Below are 21,179 nucleotides of genomic sequence, written 5' to 3'. Positions count from 1 at the left end.
CAGGTAAAGCTATCTGTGATAATAACTCAAATAAGCAGGGGATCGTGGTCCAAGATGAAAAACTTGTTTTCGACAGGGAGAAGTGTGAATCTGGTATTACTCACCAGTCATGCAAGAACAGAAAGGCATCCAAAAAGGCATCCTTCTGGTTGGTGATTCAATTATAAGGGATGTAAATTTAGGAAAGGACACAGAGGTTTCGAAAGAGGTCAGGTGTCTTCCAGGTGCTACTGCCAGTAGGGACAAGAAGCGTATTTCTAAAATAATCAAGAATGCAAGCAAGGACTGTGATGTGGAGGCTATTGTACATTTTGGCACTAACGATCTGTCCCAAAAAGATGTACTCTCTGTGCAGAATGATTTCCAGAGCTTGGAGCAGGAACTTAGCAGAACAGGCTGTAGGCTTACTTTTTCAGAGGTTTTACCAGTGTATAAGGAGCAAAATGGAAAAGGCCAGCGTATAGCAGAATTTAATATGTGGCTAAAGGACTGGTGTAAAGGAGAAGGCTTTGGTTATATTAGTCATGATATCTGTAGCTGGTCCAATGAAAAAATGTACAAAAGAGATGGTCTGCATCCATCCAAGAAAGGGACTGAGTTACTTGGCAATAAATTCACAGCTTTTCTGGAGGAACATTTAAACTAAACAACGGGGACAGTGAGTTAATTGATACAGAACATCACTGTCCCCGGCAATCTAAGAAAATAGGGGGAGTCAGGCATCACACAAGTTATGTAGCAAGTAAACACAGGGTCAGTCATAAAGGACTCAAATGTCTATACACCAATGCACAGAGTATGAGCAGTAAGCAGGGTGAACTAGAAATTCAGGTAAATGAGGGCGGATATGATATCGTTGCCATTACGGAAACATGGTGGGATGAAACCCACAAATGGAACACACAGCTAGAGGGATTTTGTTGTGATTCAGGGTCAGCCTGTGGGTTCGGCAGTTGGGTCGGACGACTCAGAGGAGGAGGAGGGGGGTGTTGAAGAGCTTGCTGAGGGGATTGGACAGCTTGATGAGAGCCCCCAGCAAGGCCCCTCTCATCTGGTCACGATGCAGACCCAGCTGTGTGAGCCTGACAGCGTGGATGAAGATGACCCACAGCTGGCCCTGTTCAAGGACGCCCGACGCAGGAGGCAGTCAGTCAGGAGTAAACAGAGGAAGGCAATGGGGCACCTCGGAAGGAGGCACAGAGAGGCCACGCCCTGAACTGTATTTAAGGGGAATGTGTGGGAGGGCTGGTTTGCTGAAGGCAACCGCTTGGATTGTTCCTGCTTCTTAGCTCGTGTTTTATGGTTGGTGTCTTGTCTTGCTCTGTTTTATGTGAATAAATTTGGCAGGCGTAATTCCAGCCTCTTGCCGTTTGTAAAGGGGTTGTCCCTGCCTTTTCTGCAGGGCCGGTAGCAGGCTGGTACAGAACAGATTTAAACTATTTAAAAGAAACAGACTAAACAAAAGAGGAGGTGGAGTTGCTGTATATATAAGAAATAACTTTATCTCTACAGAAATAGAGCACAAAAATGATGAAAACTGTAAACTTGAATGCATTTGGGTCAATATAAAAGGGGAAAAAATGACATTGCCATAGGTGTATACTATAGGCCGCCCAACCAAGCAGAGGAAATAGATGAACTTTTTGCTAGTCAGCTAACTAAGGTATGTAGGAAGCACATCACAATAGTAATGGGGGACTTTAATTACCCTGATATCAACTGGGAGACAAACTCTGCACCAAGTGGAAGATCAAACAGATTCCTGACAAACCTAGCAGACAACTTTCTCTCCCAAAAAGTAGAGAAGGGAACTAGGGGATTAGCCATATTGGATTTAATTCTCACTAACAGAGATGAAATGATAGAAAGTGTCAAAGCCACAGGAACCTTGGGGGGAAGTGATCATGCAATATTGGAATTCAACATTCTGGAAGCACAAGCAATAGAACACAGCCAAACTAGACTCTTGGACTTTAAAAGAGCTAATTTCAAAAAACTGAGAGAGACCTTGGGAAGAATTCCATGGATGAGAATCCTAAAGGGGAAAACAACTCAAGAAGCTTGGGAAATTTTGAAAAGTGAGATAATAAAGGCCCAGTCCAGAAAAATACCAACAAAGAAGAAAAATAACAGCTCTCAAAAGAAACCATCATGGCTGCATAAAGAACTCTGATAAATTGAAAGATAAAAAGGACAAGTATAAGAAGTGGAAAGAGGGGCACATAACTAAGGCAGAATATCAGCAAATAGCCTGTGCCTGCAAAGATGAAGTGAGGGAAGCTAAGGCTCAAAATGAACTAAGGCTTGCGACCAAAGTCAAAAATAACAAAAAAAAAGCTTCTTTAAACATATAAAAAACAAGAAAAAAGTAAAGGAAATGATTGGTCCATTAGTGGGTGAAAGTGGCAAGAAGGTGACAAGCAACAGGGAGAAAGCAGAACTATTTAACTCGTTTTTTGCATCTGTCTTTACACAAAGGGAAAAAACAGTCCAACCTACCAAAACCAGTGCCATAAAAAACAGAATAGAAACGCAAGTTAAGATAGGCAAGAAAATGGTAAATGAGCACCTGTCCAGCCTAGATGAGTTCAAATCACCAGGACCAGATGGATTACACCCCAAGGTTCTCAAGGAACTGGCAGATGTGATCTCAGAACCACTGAACTATATTTTTCAAAGATCCTGGAGCATTGGGGAACTACCAGAGGACTGGAAGAGAGCTGATGTAGTTCCCATCTTCAAAAAAGGGAAAAAAATAGATCCAGGAAACTACAGACCTATCAGCCTGACCTCGATACCTGGGAAGATTCTGGAAAAGATAATCAAACAACAAATCAGCAAACACCTTGATGCAAACAAAGTCATCACTAAAAGTCAACGTGGGTTTGTCAAAAACAGATCATGCCAGACAAATCTTATTGCATTCTTTGATAAACTGACAAAATTAGTGGACCAGAAGAATACCGCGGATATAATTTACTTGGACTTCAGTAAGGCATTTGATAAAGTAGATCACAACCTACTACTTGATAAGATAGAAAAATGTGGGTTAGATAGCATCACCACCAGATGGATTCGTAGCTGGCTGACAGGCCGTACTCAGCGTGTGGTCCTCAATGGAACTGCATCTACATGGAATGAAGTGTGTAGTGGGGCACCACAGGGCTCTGTTCTGGGCCCAGTGCTCTTCAACATCTTCATCAACGATTTGGATGAGGGGATAGATGAGGAACTCATCAAATTTGCAGACGACACCAAGCTGGCAGGAATAGCCAATACTCCAGAAGATAGGCTTAAAATACAGGAGGATCTGGACAGACTCGAACACTGGGCGCTATCTAACAAAATGAAATTCAATGGTGAAAAAAGTAAGGTTCTACATTTAGGCAGGAAAAACCAAATGCACAGGTATAGTATAGGTGGTACCTTGCTCGATAGTAGTAACTGTGAGAGAGATCTCGGAGTCCTAGTGGACAATCACTTCAATATGAGCCAGCAGTGTGTTGCAGCTGCCAAAAAGCCAACACAGTGCTAGGCTGCATTAACAGAGGGATAGAATCAAGATCACGTGAAGTACTAATACCACTTTACAATGCCTTGGTAAGGCCACACCTGGAATACTGCATCCAGTTTTGGTCACCACGATGTTGAGACTCTAGAAAGGGTACAGAGAAGAGCAACAAAGATGATTGGGGGACTGGAGGCTAAAACATACAGGGAACGGTTGCTGGAATTGGGTATGTGTAGTTTAACAAAGAGAAGGGTGAGGGGTGACATGATAGCATTGCTCCAATATCTCAGGGGCTGCCACAAAGAAGAGGGAGCCAAGCTATTCTCCAAAGCACCTGAAAGCAGGACAAGAAGCAATGGATGGAAACTAGTCAAGGAGGGAACCAACCTAGAACTAAGGAGAAACTTCCTTACAGTTAGAACAATTAACCAGTGCAACAACCTGCCTCCAGATGTGGTGAATGCTCCAACACTGGAAGTTTTTAAGAAGAGACTGGACAGCCATTTGCCTGAAATGGTATAGGGTTTCCTGCCTTAGCAGGGGGTTGGACTAGATGACCTCCAAGGTGCCTTCCAACTAATAATAATAATAATAATAATAATAATAATAATAATAATAATAATAATAATAATAATAATAATAATTAAAAGTCCAGTTTACAAATTATGAGTTCTGTGTAGCTATTACATCATCAAACGTATAATCGTGCTTAATATTTTTCTATGCCTATGTATCAAAGTAAAAATAGATAAGGAAGTAGTGAGGATTCACACACAACATATCTCTCTAGGAATGGAACCTACATTGCCTCAAAGTATGAACAAAAAATTGAGTACCAAGTACAGGTGAAACTCGAAAAATTAGAATATCGTGCAAAAGTATATTTATTTCAGTAATGCAACTTAAAAGGGGAAACTAATATATGTGATAGACTCATTACATGCAAAGCAAGATAGTTCAAGCCGTGATTTGTCATAATTGTGATGATTATGGCTTACAGCTCATGAAAACCCCAAATCCACAATCTCAGAAAATTAGAATATTACATGCAATCAATAAAACAAGGAGTGTACATAGAACAATATCGGACCTCTGAAAAGTATAAGCATGCATATGTACTCAGTACTTGGTTTGGGCCCCTTTTGCAGCAATTACTGCCTCAATGCGACGTGGCATGGAAGCTATCAGCCTGTGGCACTGCTGAGGTGTTATGGAAGACCAGAATGCTTCAATAGCGGCCTTCAGCTCTTCTGCATTGTTCGGTCTCATGTCTCTCATTTTTCTCTTGGCAATGCCGCATAGATTCTCTGTGGGGTTCAGGTCAGGCGAGTTTGCTGGCCAATCAAGCACAGTAATCCCACGGTCATTGAACCAGGTTTTGGTGCTTTTGGCAGTGTGGGCAGGTGCCAAGTCCTGCTGGAAAATGAAGTCAGCATGCCCATAAAGCTTGTCTGTGGAAGGAAGCATGAAGTGCTCCAAAATCTCCTGGTAGACGGCTGCGTTGACCCTGGAGTTAATGAAGCACAGTGGACCATCACCAGCAGATGACATGGCTCCCCAAATCAACACAGACTCTGGAAACTTCACACTGGACTTCAAGCATCTTGCAGTGTGTGCCTCTCCATTCTTCCTCCAGACTCTGGGTCCTTGGTTTCCAAATGAGATGCAAAAGTTGCTCTCATCAGAAAAGATGACTTTGGACCACTGAGCAATAGACCAGGTCTGTTTTTCTTTAGCCCAGGTAAGATGCTTCTTTTTTTAAAAAAATTTTTTTTATTAAATTTTTATTAAATATTTACAGACACATACACACTAAGTATATACATTTCAAATTAAGAAAGAGAAGAAAAAGGACAAGCAAGCACTTAACAAACATACATATAAACTAACTGGGGATTAAGGTCCCCTGTACAGTTATACATAATTACATCCCGGTAAATCTTAAATCTTATTTAACGTTGTCTATTTTGACTATTAAATATTGTCATAAAGATTACTATGAAGTGTCATATTAACTATTCTAGGTTTGTTCTATTTTTTAACCAATCATACCATCGTTCCCAGTTGGTGTAATACATAGATTCTTGTTTCTGTTTTAACATATAAGTTAGTTTATCCATTTCAGCACAATTCAGAATCTTATTAATTAACATTTGGTCCGTTGGAATATTTATATCCTTCCACTGTTGAGCGAAGGTTATTCTCGCTGCTGTTGTAACATGTACAAAGAGATACCAATCTTGTCTATTAATTAGTTTTGGCTTTATACCCAGTAGGTAAGAGTCTGGAAGCAGAGGGAAGGTGACACCAGTTATTTGTTTTAACCAGTTTTGGACCTTCTCCCAATATTTCTTACTCTGAGGGCAAGTCCACCACTGGTGAAAAAAAGTACCCTTGGCCAGTCTACATTTCCAGCACTTATCAGAGGCATCTGGAAACATTTTGGCTATTCTAGCTGGCGGCAAATACCATCTATAAATCATTTTAAAATAGTTCTCTTTGAATGCCGAAGATAATGTTATTTTCATCGTTCTGGACCATATTGTCTGCCATTCCTCTAGTTGGATCGACCTCCCTATGTTTCTCCCCCAGGCTATCATTGTATCTTTCACGATCTCATCATCTATATATCTAGCTAGGAGGAGATTGTACATTCCAGAAATAAATTTTAGTCCGGGGCCTTCCAAACTTTTATCGAGGGGTTGACTAGTTTGGGAGATGCCATATTCCTGTTTATCCTTAGAAAACCTGGTTTGGATTTGAATGTATGACCACCAGTCTATATCTATACCTTGTATCTGTAATTGTTCTCTAGATTTCAGATTCCCTTCTTCATCCACCAAAATCTTGTAGGACCAGTTTCTTTTCAGTTTGTGAACAGTCGGCTGGGTTGTTATCTCCAATGGGACCACCCATTTGGGAATCTTGGTATACATTCGTTTTTTAACTTTTTGCCAAATTCTGATCAAAATTCTCCTGATGTAGTGGTTAGTAAAGTACTTGGATGGAGTTTTTTGATATGACCATAAAGTTGAGTGCCATCCTTGGTTAAGGTCAAAGCCTTCAATAGTTAATATACGTTTCCTCGACAGGGATACCCAATCTTTAATCCAGAGGAGTGCAGAGGCTTGATAGTATAACTCCCAGTTTGGAAGTCCCAAGCCCCCCCTTGTTTTGTGTTCCTGGAGCATTTTCCCCTTTATTCGTGGTTTTTTACCCCGCCAAACAAATTTCCCTATTGCTTGATCCAATTTCCTAAAAAATTTGTTGTCTAAGTTTACAGGGGCCGTTTGAAATAAAAAAATCCAACGTGGGAGGATATGTGCCTTGATTGCGGCAATTCTGCCCAAAAAAGATAATTGAATATTTTTCCACCTGTCAAGGTCTTGTAGTGTATTGGCAAATAATTTATTATAATTAAGTTCTTTAATATTGGAACATTTATTGGTTAATTCGATTCCCAAGTACTTTACTTTTTTAGCAAATTTTAACCCCATAATTCCTTCTATTTCTTTTTTCTTTACATCAGTTAAGTTTTTGGACAACATTTTGGTTTTTCCTCTATTTATTTTCAGTCCTGCCACCTCACCATATTGTTCAATCTTTTTTACTAAATTTGGCCCAGAGACTAGGGGGTCCTCTAACACAAACACCAAATCGTCGGCAAAAGCCTGAAGTTTATATTCTTCTCCTCTAATTTTGAGGCCCCTAATAGTCTCATCTTGTCTAACTGTATCAAGAAGTGGTTCCAGAGCCAAAACAAACAATAATGGGGAAAGAGGACAACCTTGTCTGGTGCCCTTGAAAATTCCAAATTCTCCAGACATCGCTCCATTAAAAAGCAGCCTAGCCGACTGTTCAGAATATATTGTTTGAATTGCATTCATAAATTTAGGGCCAAATTCCATTACTTTTAATTGATGCATAATAAATTTCCAATTAACTCTGTCAAAAGCTTTTTGTGCGTCTACAAATATCATCGCCATGGGCCTGTCTGAAAATTTCTGGTAATACTCCAATACATTTAAAATTATTCGCACATTATCATTAAGATGTCTATAGGGTAAAAAACCATTTTGGTCCTGGTGAATAAAGTGGGAAAGAAATATTTTAAGTCTTCCTGCCAATATGGTCGTAAAAATTTTGTAGTCTACATTCAATAACGAAATTGGTCTGTAATTTTGGATCAGCGTCAAATCCGAATCAGGTTTAGGAATTAAGGAGATATGAGCCTCTCTCCAAGATTCAGGCATTTTTGCATCACCCCTTAATAGTCAAATGGGCAGGACCCCCCCAAAAAAGGGCGAGGTGGTCTATGAGACCAGATTTAATGAGAGATGAGGAATTTCTCAAAAGTACAAAAAAGGAATTAGAATTTTTTTTATAGAAAACAAAAGAGAGGACACCTCTCTGCAAAATATTTGGGACACAGCTAAGGCAGTAGTGAGAGGGCTCGCTATAAAACATTCGGCCTATAGTTGGAAACAAGAAAGATTAAAAAGAGTTGAGCTATTTTCAAAATTATCAAAAATAGAGGAGGCGCTGCAATTAGATCCCCAAAATTCCCAGCATAAAGAAAAAAAAGATTTGATTAAACATGAGATTCTTTTGATTGATCAAAAAGAGCTGGCAGATAAAATTAAGAGGAGTAGGCAGAGGTACTTTGAACAAGCTAATAAACCGGGGAAGTGGTTAAGTTACAGATTAAGAAAGGAACAAAGAGCAAAAAGGATAGACTATCTACAAGATCAGGATGGTAACCTGGTGATTAATAAGGAACAAAATCTAAAAATTGCACAAGAATTTTATAGACTACTTTACAGTGAGGAAGAATGTCCACAAAGTAAGTTAGAACAATATTTTCAGAATTATCGCCCCCAACCGATCTGGGATTCTTTTAGACAACTTCTGAATAAGGAAATAACTATGGATGAAGTTGAGGAAGCTATTAAAAAACAAACAGGGGGGGGAAACTCCAGGCCCAGATGGCCTGCCTTGTGAATTTTATAAGGAATTCATTGACCTGCTAGGTCCTCAATTAAGGGATATATTTAATAACATTTTAACTGATGCAAAAAAGCCCAGGTAAGACGCTTCTGACGTTGTTTGTTGTTCAGGAGCGGCTTGACAAGAGGAATACGACATTTGAAGCCCATGTCACCGCCCTGTTCACCGCCCTGAGTCCTTCGGGAGAAGGGCGGTATATAAATAAAATTAAATAAATAAATAAATAAAATGTCCAGGATCTGTCTGTGTGTGGTGGCTCTTGATGCACTGACTCCAGCCTCAGTCCACTCCTTGTGAAAGTCCCCAACACTTTTGAATGGCCTTTTCCTGACAATCTTCTCCAGGCTGTGGTCATCCCTGCTGCTTGTGCACCTTTTTCTTCCACACTTTTCCCTTCCACATAACTTTCTATTAATGTGCTTTGATACAGCACTTTGGGAACATCCAACTTCTTTTGCAATTACCTTTTGAGGCTTTCTCTCCTTATGGAGGGTGTCAATGATGGTTTTCTGCACAACTGTCAGGTCAGCAGTCTTCCCCCATGATTGTGATTCCTACTGAACCAGACTGAGAGACCATTTAAAGGCTCAGGAACCCTTTGCAGGTGTTATGGCTTAATTAGCTGGTTAGAGTGGGACACTTGGAGCCTAGCATATTGCACCTTTTCACAATATTCTAATTTACTGAGATTGTAGATTTGGGGTTTTCATGAGTTGTACGCCATAATCATCACAATTATGACAAATCACGGCTTGAACTATCTTGCTTTGCATGTAATGAGTCTATCTCATATATTAGTTTCCCCTTTTAAGTTGCATTACTGAAATAAATGAACTTTTGCACGATATTCTAATTTTTCGAGTTTCACCTGTATAATCAACTGACACCTCCAAATGGGTCTAGTGTTTTTGAAAAACAACATATACCAATATAAACATTTTTCTAGGAAGGGACTTTTTGTAGCTTATATGGTAGTTTTCATTTAATGGAAGAAGTGGAAATTTGGCATTCATGATCATTAAAATGTTTTCCACTATACATCCATAATGGTTTTGGTTTGTGATGGGTTATGTCCTCTGCATTTAAGGACAAATTCTCTCAAAACAATACCAATTAAAATTATAATATGCTTAGTGTCTGTGGAGGCTCAGATTTCAGTTACTGTGTAATTGGAAGAAGATTAAAAGGTTTGATCATTTAAGTTGGACTTAGATTGATTATACATGGGGTGGAGCCTCTGTTTATTTGGTCTAATGGAAAATCTCCCTATTAATATAAAGAAATTGCATTAATAACCCACATATGATTATAAATAAAAGTAAAATAAGTATTTAAAATTACCATCCTAAAGGATTAGTGATTTTGAGGTGCTTTATGTCACAAAGCAGTTTTTACTGTTTTGGGAAGACTCACTCTTTCAACGAATAACAAGAATCTTATGGTTTCTGTACTTATCCTTAAGCTTAAAAAATCAAAATGAGCTCAAAACGTTTTGACACCCAAAGCAGTGCAGAACTTGAAAAGGGTATCCAGGGCCTTAGGGGCTACATAAAATTGTTGGTATGTTGATACTTAATAATCCTGTCTTGCCAAAGTACCATATGTGTTGTTTTTGGAGTTACATTAGACTGCTTGACCTACAGTTGGAAAGTGCCTCTAGAACAGGGGTGTCAAACTCAATTTCATTGAGGGCCACATCAGCATTGCGGTTGCCCTCAGGGGCTGGGTGGGTATGGCCTAGGTGGGCATGGCCTACTGGGTGGGCGTGGCTAGAGTGCGTATGGCCTACTGGGTGGGCATGGCCAGCTCTACATCATTCGCATCAAGGGTGCCTATGGGGGCCTGGGCAGGAGTGGGACAGATCTGAGGGTCTCTGGCAGAAGGAGGGTCTCTGGGCCAGGGCCAAGGCAGTGGGGGCCGTTCCCTCACTGTTTCCAGGATGGCTTCACGGGCCGCATGAAACCACTTCGTGGGCCGGATCTGGCCCCCGGGCCTTGTGTTTGACATGTCTGCTCTAGAACAATGTTTCTCAACCTTGGCCACTTTAAGACGTGCAGACTTCAACTCCCAGGAGTCTCCAGCCAGCCATAAAGCCATTAAATTGGCCAAGATTGAGAAACATTGCCCTAGAACTTCTATTTAATAATTATTTGTAGCATAAAAGCCTTAGTTACTATCCAGTAAGTAAGTTTTTTTGAGTGAGACTTCACTGAGCATGGTTTCAACTTTTAGTTCAAGTAATGAGAAGAGAAAAGAAACTAAGATGATTAAGGGCTTGGAGAAGAAAACATACGAAGAACGGTTACAGGAACTGGGTATGGCTAGTCTAGAAAAAAGAAGGACTAGGGGTGACATGATAGTAATATTCCAGTATTTGAGGGGCTTCCACAAAGAAGGAGGGATCAACTTATTTTCCAAAGCACCAGAGGGCAGGACAAGAAACAATGGATGGAAACTAATCAAGGAGAGAAGCAACCTGGAATTAAGGAGAAACTTCCTAACAGTGAGGAAAATTAACCAGTGGAACAGCTTGCCTTCAGAAGTTGTGGGTGCTTCATCACTGGAGGTTTTTAAGAAGAGACTGGACAGTCACTTGTCTGAAATGGTATAGGTCTCCTGTTTGAGCAGGAAGTTGCACTAGAAGACCTCCAAGGTCCCTTACAGCTTTATTCTGAATTGAATTAATGCACATTATTTATATGTGACAGTAAAAACTAAATTGACAGTAAAAACTAAATGTGTGTGAGCATTAGAAGATGAAGGGCATCATAATTAATTCTACTCTTTGGAAACATTTATACTAATGGGTATGCTCATTTAGCTAGATTATGCCCAATATGAGGAAAATTAGGAGATCGGTGAGATGGAAAGAGGCAATTTTACTTTTTCTGCATTGTTTTGAGAAATCGTATTTTTAGGCTTCATTTACACAGTTGCAAACATTTGAAGGACCACAGCCCCTGACCAAGACTGAAATTAGGTCAAAATTCCAATATTTGGAGTCACTGAAATCAAATTGCAAACGGTATGTTTAAAAAATCATGAAGCTGCTTGAACTTGCCTTATTTTAAAGTTGATTTGTGTTTTGTTCTGCTCTGTTTGTACATTCCTGCAAGTTTGCAAACCTTAACTTGTCAGCATTTGTCTTGTGCCATTTAATTTGCAGGAGTGTTCTGTTGTTGCAACAACCTTTGCTTTGGCCTGGTGCTGTTTCCCACAACCTCATGTCTATATTAAAATTATAATTTCCAGAATATTCAACCATCATAACTGAGAGGTTGGGAGCAGATTGTAAGATCAATATAGCTGCAGGCCCCTGAAGGTTGGAAAAGCTGTTTAGTGGGTCAATTCTCATGTATTCTCTGTTCTATTCTAAATTCTCATACAACTCAGCATATTTTAATGAAGAAAAAAAACATATATAAAAATCAAAGCAAAACCAAATGACAAAGTACTTTCAGTTGATCTAGAAGTAGGAAACAGGAAGGACAGCCTTTAGAGTCCTAGCCTCTAGCTAAACATATTTAAAACTGGCCATTATGTATAAGTAATTTCACAAGTGATGCTGGGCATTTTCCTGCTTATGTGACACTTGTGTAGAATGGAGTCCTGTCTGAACTTTGAGGAACAGAGGTTTCTTTCATTTGTGTTCAGCATGCCTTTGCAGATGATCCAGCACTTTGCACATGCTTATAGAAATAAAAGGAGGAGGAACCTCAGGGGTTCAGGGAGGGACAAAGGGAACAAATAATAAAATATGCATTGCTTTGGATTTTTGTCATATTACTCTGACCTCAGCAGCTCTTGCTGCCTTTTTAAAGCTGTTTCTTCTGTCTAGTCAGAGAAGATCCACTGTAGGATCTACTGATAAACTGATGCATTCAGAAGAAATGTCACAGCTGCTGTAGACAAATTGGGGTAGAGAATAGCAGTGACAGCTCCTGTTCCTCCTGCTCCAGGCTAAAAAACAAACATGAAATGGAATGAAACCCTGGAAAAAGGGGTACCAATTCCCAAAATTGTTTCTGATGAGCACTTGATGAGGTTTCCTATGTTACTTAGAATTCCACATCTGGAGAGGGATTTTATTTGCCCTTTCAGAAGAAAAAAAGAGACCAAACTCAGGAGAGGACCAGTAGAGTAGCAGATGGTTGAATATTACAATTTATTTTCCTAAAGCAGAGGAAGGAGTTCCATTGCCTTCATTTAAGAAGATAAAGCTAATTGGGGCTTCATTGAAATTCAGAATTTATCTTATACTGTAGTATGTAAGACAAGAAACCATTTGTAGGGGGAGAGGAATTCTTTATCTGAATGGCTGGGAAAGTGTGTTCAAGCTGCTAAAAAGAAACACTCATTCCACGATTTAAACCTCAGCAACTATTAGAAGCTAAAAGCATAGCATTTTTAGTTGCCAGCATGCTTGAGGTTTATGGAGTAGAATTTAAAAGAAAAAATAAAAGGTATAATCCATGAAAAAGGTACCATATTTTAATATGCCTAACCATTTCTAGACTTCAAGAAATATACTTTTTTGTACATGGCTGTTTCAGATATTGACAGACTGTTCTATCAAATTATTTTGTATTTTTTGTAGGACTGGGAAACAGAAACTCATGACTGGTATTGTTTTGAATGCCATTTGCCTGGAGAGGTGTTGATATGTGACCTGTGTTTTCGTGTGTATCATTCCAAGTGTTTATCTGATGAGTTCAGGCTTAGAGACAGCAGTAGTCACTGGCAATGCCCAGTTTGCAGGGTGAGTACCTCTGAGCTTTCATGTGCTGAATAGAGGCTTGGTATTTGTTATTTATAGTTTCAAGAGGTTTCTGGCAAGGAGAAACATCCAGCTTTGCCTATTGCAAGGACAGTCCATATGTTCAATGCAGATGCAGACATCTGGGTGTGCCTGGGCAAGACTGGTGAAATAAAAGCATTTACCCAAAATCCTTGCCTTGAAGCAGTCATTAAAGGTTTTGCTGGATTGGCCTGGGAAAATCCTTCTGTGCCATAACCTGGAGTTTCAGAATTCTCTATGTGAATCCTCAACAGGCTTTGGCCATATCTAAGGAAATACTGTAGTATAGGTGCTTAATTCCCATTCATTTCACTAGCAGGACTACCTTGCCCTCCCTATCTCATCCAAAATGAGTCCAAGATGTATTGCCTTGATGGACATAGACCCCACTCTTCCAAGTCCATCCTTTCATAACATCCATAGAACTTGGAACCAGAGTGATGCACCAAGCTTTTGCTTCTTCACTTGCCTGGATGTTAAATCCTCTCTGCATTTGTCCAACCATATCCAAATTCACACCACATTTTTCTTGATTCTTCTCTAATACCAACAAATAGATTGTTATTAAAAATGTAAGCTTCACATGCCTAATTTCTGTCAGGACTCCAGAACATTTGCATTACAATTTAAGGAAAATACACTACACATATAAACAAACGTATTTATTTATAAATGTAATTAATTAAATTCTTAATGACTTTTTCACCAACCTTTAAATAAAATTTTCTCCAGGGTGACTTGCACAACATTAAAATATTTCTTTCTTTATCTCTTTCATATTATATTTTAAGCTACAGATGTTTGCGAAGGTTGTGGGATGAAATTCACCAAAGGCAATTCTATTCAAGTGTTGCACATTAAACTGTCACATACTGCCAACGTTTCTATGGAATTAGGTGCTTTTCATTCAAAATCACCTTTTTTGTGCTCCTTTTAAAAAACGCCTTAAGAATTGAATAATGTCTGGATTTCAGTGTGATATAGTTTGTGTAGGGATAGCAGAGGGGAGAGATGAGAATTTTTTTTTATTGAAAAGTTTTACAATACATTTTTGAATACAAAAAAACCCCCTCCTCCAAAAACATGTATGAGAGATCAAGACGCATGACAGTGTAGTAGTTGGCCAAAACTCCATGCAGGCCTTTCTCTTAGTCCATTGTATCCCAACCTTGGTCATTCCCAGGCATGTGGGCTTCAAGTCCCAGAATTCTACAGCCAGCATGTGAGCTAAAGTCCATGAACCTGGAAATCGCCAAGGTTGGGAAACATCAGAATGGGACAACTCACCGCGGTCAGCTCACCACTGCCAACTTGCAGCCTACAAGTCGCCACAAGACAATTCCACATGGACAGCTTGCCATAAGTGGCCAGAGGGAGAGCCAGGTGGGTGGGCAAGCAAGTGGGTAGGCAGAGCACAGAGTGGCAGCAGCCAGGGTTTTCCCATTTTCACACACACACACCCTGCCACTTCTGCTGCTGCCACCAAGCTACGAGCCAAAGAGGCTGGGGACAGCAGCGGCAGGGGGGTGGCATCTGGGGGCATCCCATTTTCACACACCCTGCTGCTGCCGCCACTGCCACCACGCTGAGCTCTGGGCTGAAGAGGCCAGGGGCAGTGGTGGTGGGCTGTGTGAAAATGGGATGGCTGCTACCACCCTGCCACCCTCCCTGCCCACTGCTGCCGCTGTCCCGGCTTCTTCAGCCTGGAGCTTGGCTCAGTGGCGTGCTGAGTTGGCCATGTGTTGTTCTTCAGTGACTTGGAGGCGGTGAGTGGGCAGAAGCGACTTGGCAGTGGCAAGTTGACTGTGGCGAGTTGTCCTAGACCTGGCAAACACTGTGTTAGTCATTTGGTACCCTGTTCTATACTGGCTAGATGCATCTCCTAATATATTTTTTTTTGAAAAGTTTTAACATACAGTTTATCTTTAACAGTCCCCCCTCCCCCTCCCCTCTCCCTCCCTCCCTACCCCTCCCCCCCTCCCCCCCCCGACTTCCCAGAGCTAAATACAAGGTATAGAAAAAAAAAACCAATCATAAGCAACCATATACTAACAACCATAAACTCTAAAATCCATCACTCTCTAGCTTATACAGGATAATACAAATCTTAATAATATCAAATATATATAGAAAAGAAAAAAGAAAGAAAAAAAAGGAAATAAAGAGAGAAAAAACGAAGGAAGACTTATTCAAATGCTACATAAAACTTCTTAACCCTATATTTGTTCTGAATGTACTCAACCCATTTTCTCCATTCCATAAAATAACGTTCTTGCGAGTGATCTTTCAAGTAAGCCGAAATCTTTGCCATCTCTGCCAGGTCGGAAACCTTTAAAGTCCATTCTTCTATAGTCGGCAGTTCCTCTTTCTTCCAATACTGACCTATTAAAAGTCTTGCTGCCGTGATTAAATTCAACATCAACTTAGTGTCCACAACCGTAGCATCTGTAATTATTCCCAGCAAGAAGAGTTGCGGACAAAACTTTATCCTTTGCTTGAAAATCTTCTGCATATTCCACCAAATTTTTATCCAAAAGGCCTTAACCTTTTTACAAGTCCACCATACATGAAAATATGTTGCATCTTCATCACCACACCTCCAACATTTTGGTTGATAATTCGGATACATACTTGCCAACTTTTTAGGATCTAAATGCCATCTATAAAACATTTTATAAAAGTTCTCTCTTAGATTTTGAGCTTGTGTAAATTTTACATTCCTCACCCAAATCTTTTCCCACATGTCCATTGTAATAACTTCTTGGATATTCTGGGCCCATTTTATCATACAATCTTTAACAAGTTCTGTTTCTGAGTCAATTTCTATCAATGCAAGATATATCCGTTTGATATGTGCTGGACCCTGATTTCTAATTTGCTTTATCAAATTTTCATCAGTCATTGCAACTGCCCGCTGAACTTTTATTCACCTCCTCTTTCTGAATACCAAATACAACATTACATAAACCCCATCAATCTCAAACAAAAAGGATACATAGTGATAATTGGATACATAGTGAGAACTACTCAGGTGCCTATGAGATCATTACAAAAACAAGATTTTTTTTTTATTAATTTTATTTGTATACCGCCCTTCTCCCGAAGGACTCAGGGTGGTGAACAGGGCAATACATGTTAAAAAGACAGAATACAAAAATTAAAAAAGATTAAACAAGTGCCCAGAACTCTTAAATAGATTAAAACGCATTTAAAAGTAATAAAAACCCAACCCCCTCCCATCAGGCCAGGCCAGCTTGTTCAAAAAGATACGTCTTTAGATCACGCCGGAAGGAACGAAGGTCGGGCGCCATCCGGAGCTCAACCGGAAGACGGTTCCATAAATCCGGCGCGCCCACAGAGAACGCCCTCCCCCTGGGGGCCACCAGTCGGCATTCTTTGACCGGTGGCACCCTGAGGAGACCCTCTCTGTGGGAGCGTATTGGGCAGAGGGAAGTTGATGCCGGCCGCAGGTGCTCCCCAAGGTATTCCGGACCCATGCCATGTAGGGCTTTGTAGGTCAATACCAGCACCTTGAACCTCACCCGGAAGACAACTGGGAGCCAATGCAGCTCACGGAGCAGAGGTGTAACATGGGAGTGTCGGGAGACTCTCAACACAACTCTCGCGGCTGCATTCTGTACCAGTTGGAGCCTCCGAGTGGTCTTCAAGGGCAGCCCCATGTAGAGAGCGTTGCAGTAGTCTAAACGAGAGGTCACGAGCGCATGAGTGACCGTACGCAGGGCATCCCGGTCTAGATAGGGCCACAACTGGCGCACCAGACGGACCTGGGCGAAGACCCCCCTAGTCACGGCCACTATGTGATCTTCCAAAGTAAGCCGTGAATCTAGGAGGACTCCCAAGTTGCGAGCCCTATCTACAGGGGGTAATAGCTCACCCCCCCATAGAAAGAGATGGGATATTCTGAATATCCCGGGATGCCGGTATGCACAGCCACTCAGTCTTGTCGGGGTTGAGTTGAAGTCTGTTCCTCCCCATCCAGACCCGAACCGCTTCCAGGCAACGGGACATCACGTCGAGGGCATCACTGGGGTGGTTTGGGGTCGAAATAAAAAGCTGGGTATCATCAGCATACTGATGATGCCCAACTCCAAAACCACGAATGATCTCACCCAGCGGTTTCATGTAGATGTTGAACAGGAGAGGCGAGAGGACCGACCCCTGAGGAACTCCACAAGCGAGAGGCCTCGAGGTCGACCTCTGCCCCCTGCCAACACCGACTGCGAACGTCCCAGGAGATAGGAGGAGAACCACTGAAAGACTGTGCCTCCCACTCCCAATCCCCTGAGACGCTGCAGCAGGATACCATGGTCGATGGTATCGAACGCCGCTGAGAGGTCTAATAGGACTAGGACAGAGGAATGTCCCCTGTCCCAGGCCCTCCAGAGATCATTCACCAGCGCGACCAATGCCGTCTCCGTGCTGTGTCCGGGCCTGAAGCCTGATTGGTACGGGTCCAGATAATCAGTTTCCTCCAGGAACAGAGGGAGCTGATGCGCCACCACACTCTCAACAACCTTCACCAGAAAGCGAAGGTTGGAGACTGGACGGTAGTTGTTTAAAACAGCCGGGTCCAAAGCAGGCTTCTTGAGAAGGGGTCTCACCACCGCCTCCTTCAAGGCGGCAGGAAAGACACCCTCCTTCAAGGAAGCAGTTATTACTGCATGGAACCAGCCTCGTGTTCCTTCCCGAGCCGCATAAGCTAGCCAGGAGGGGCACGGATCCAACAAACAGGTGGTGGTGCTCAGTCTCCCCATGATCCTGTCCACATCATCAGGGGAAACAGGGTCGAACTCATTCCAGATAACGTGCTCAAGACCGCCTGATTCCTCCACATTAGACTCTGCCCAGTCAGAGTCCAAGCCGGTCCGGATCCGAGCGACCAATGCCGTGTCCGTGCTGTGCCCGGGCCTGAAACCCAATTGGTACGGGTCCAGATAATCAGTTTCCTCCAGGACCAGAGGGAGCTGATGCGCCACCACACTCTCGACAACCTTCGCAAGAAAGCGAAGGTTGGAGACCGGACGAAAGTTATTTAACACAGCTGGGTCCAAGGCAGGCTTCTTGAGGAGAGGTCTCACCACCGCCTCCTTCAAGACGGCGGGGAAACTACCCTCACTCAAAGAGGCAGATATAACCGCCTGGAACCAGCCTCGTGTCCCCTCCCGAGCCGCATAAACCAGCCAGGAAGGGCACGGGTCCAATAAACATGTGGTGGAGCTCAACCTCCCCATAATCCTGTCCACTTCCTCTGGAGTGACAGAATCAAACTCCTCCCAGATAATATCGACAAGACCGCCCGTGTCCTGATCGTCAGACTCTGCCCAGTCGGAGTCCAGACCGGTCCAAATCCGAGCGATTTTGTCCGACAGATGTTGACTAAACTCCTCGGCACGACCCTGCAAGGGTTCCTCCCTCACCTCCTGATTAAGGAGGGAGCGGGTCACCCTAAACAGGGCGGCCGGGCAGTTATCTGCGGACGCGATAAGGGTAGTGAAGTGGTTAGACCTCGCCGCCCTTATCGCTGCGAGATAAGACCTCATATAGGTTCTTAGTCGCAATCGGTCGGATTCGGATCGGCTGGACCTCCAACAGCTCTCTAGGCCCCGTCTCCGACGCTTCATCTCCCGAAGCTCCACGGAGAACCATGGAGCTCGCTGGGATCTGCGCCGAGTCAGGGGCCGCAAGGGTACAACTCGGTAAAGTGCCTCCGTGGCTGCCCTTTCCCAGGCTTCCACTAAGGCATTCGCCAAGTTGTGAGCAACGGAGGCAGGTGGGGGTCCCAGCGCTGCCTGGAACCTATCAGGGTCCATTAAGCGCCTGGGGCGGTACCATCTAATTGGCTCCACACACCCATGGCGGGGAGTGGCAAAACGGAAGACCAGCCGCAGGAAATGATGATCGGTCCATGACAGGGGCATAACAATTGGGGAGCCCCCACCAAGATCATCTAACCACTGTCCAGATAAGAAAACCAGGTCAAGGGTGTGGCCTCCCTCATGAGTCGGTCCATGAATTACTTGCGTCAGGTCCATGGCCGTCATGGAAGCCATGAACTCCCGAGCTAACTCAGATGATCCTCCCAGGGATGGTAGATTGAAGTCACCCAAAACTATAAGTTTGGGGAACTCAGTCACCAACCCTGAGAGGATGTCGAGAAGCTCAGGCAGGGCTGCTGCTGCGTGACTAGGCGAAAGGTACACCAGCAGCAAGCCCAACTGCGCACCAGGACCACATCTCAGAAAGAGAGACTCACACCCGACTATCTGGGGAACGGTGGCCTCCCGCGGACACAAGGTCTCCCTCATAACTACCGCCACTCCCCCGCCCCTACCCTGAGCCCGAGGCTGGTGTAGCACCCGGAAACCTGGTGGGCAAAGATCAACCAGAGGAATACCACCCTCTGGGCCCAGCCAAGTCTCCGTGATGCAAGCCAGGTCCGCATGCTCACCCTCAACCAGTTCCTGGACAAGAGGAGCCTTATTAACAACAGACCTGGCGTTCAAGTACACCAGCCGGAGCTCAGGTGGCTGCACATCCTCACTCCCGGGACCTCGGGGCGAAAACAGAGGGTCGGAGCGCCTCACCACTTGTAAATAGCGGGCATGCCCTCCCGGATATCGATACGGCCCTCTGTTCGTACACCTGCTGCCATTCCCTAACGTCGTGGGAATAGGTAGTCCCACGACTCGCTCCAGAGCTCCGGAGGCAACCGACCCCCGCTCCCCCCCTGCACGATCAATCCTGGACCTGGCCCTCCCCCTTAACCCCTTAAAATTTTTTGCTAAAAACAGATCAGGGGTCTCTTCCTAACAATAAACTGGAGACCCCAATCCATACCTGACCATCTCTCAGGGTCCCAACAATTGGGCCCGTCATCAAGAGGAAAGGTAACAAAGAAGGCGGGACGCACCGTGGAGGGGGGAGTACCCCTGAGGGCGTATAAGTCCGTGTCAGAATAACGTAAGCGTGCCATGACTGGCCATGTGAGTTCGGGAAGTGGCAGTCAGATGTTGAAAGATGATGTCATATCAGGAGGAGTATATGAGTCCAAAACCGCCAGTCCAGCACAACTCTCACTTGTGCTGGGTACCCCAGAAACAGACAGCAGTCGATCTCTCACCCCGACCTCGAGGCTGATCTGGGAGGTAGATGGAGACCCCATCCAGGGAGAAAGAACAGATCTCTCACATCCGGAGGGTTGTAGATGAAAAGAAACTGAGCCGCCCTCTCACAGCGACTCTTCACCCCGGGTCCTCCTGAGTCTATGGGGGACAGGAGAAACAGCATACAAGAGTCCAACTCCATATGGGTGATAGGCAAGCCCAGCCCAACTTGGAAGCCGTAACTCCAGGCCATGATTGAAAGCTGCCTCAGATCTCTTAAGGCAGTAGCTCTTGAACCAGCGGGGGGGGGGGGGTAGATAGCAGCAGGTAGCAGATAGGAGCAAGCGAGGAGTCGATAAAAATATCCCAGCTCCTCCAGAAGCATTCACCCATGCCGAAGTTTCTCCAGTTAATCCAGCCATTCGGAGCCGTGTCTCTATCTGCCCCAAAACTGGTCTCTGTCGCCTGGTAGTCCGCAGCAAGAACCGTTGTGGAAGGGCTGCCATGCAGGATTCTGCGCTGGGCAACCCGCAGCATTACCCACGCCGCAACCCGCAGCATTACCCACGCTGCGGCCTTCGCCTGTGCCGCAGTTCCTCCAGTTGTTCCGGCCATTCGGGGCCATGGCTCTATCCGCCCCAAAAACCAGCTGACTTGGGCGTTTTCAAGCCACGGCTCCTCCGGCAGCATTCGCTCTTGCCGCAGTTCCTCCAGCTTCTCCTCCAGCTTCTCCAGCCAA

General features: G+C 43.6%; 1 protein-coding gene across 7 annotated transcripts in view; it reads left to right on the top strand.

The window, feature by feature from the left end:
• The window catches only part of LOC308676210 (zinc finger MYND domain-containing protein 11-like), a gene marked incomplete at its 5' end in the record, with an annotated part of 221,583 nt that overhangs the window by 76,598 nt on the left and 123,806 nt on the right, over positions 1-21,179 (top strand). For 4 of the 7 annotated variants that reach the window (XM_081341989.1, XM_081341990.1, XM_081341988.1 and 1 more), the window contains one exon: positions 13,116-13,277. The exons of the other annotated variants lie outside the window; for them this stretch is intronic. In XM_081341989.1, coding sequence (XP_081198115.1) covers positions 13,116-13,277 — 162 coding nt within the window. The remainder of the gene's footprint in view (positions 1-13,115; positions 13,278-21,179) is intronic. 7 annotated transcript variants of the gene reach the window in all.

Source organism: Vipera berus, assembly GCF_964194415.1.
Source record: "Vipera berus genome assembly, chromosome: W".
Lineage (NCBI taxonomy): Eukaryota > Metazoa > Chordata > Lepidosauria > Squamata > Viperidae > Vipera > Vipera berus.
The sequence above is the reverse complement of the archived record's forward strand: the minus strand, read 5'-3'. Positions and strand labels throughout refer to the sequence as shown.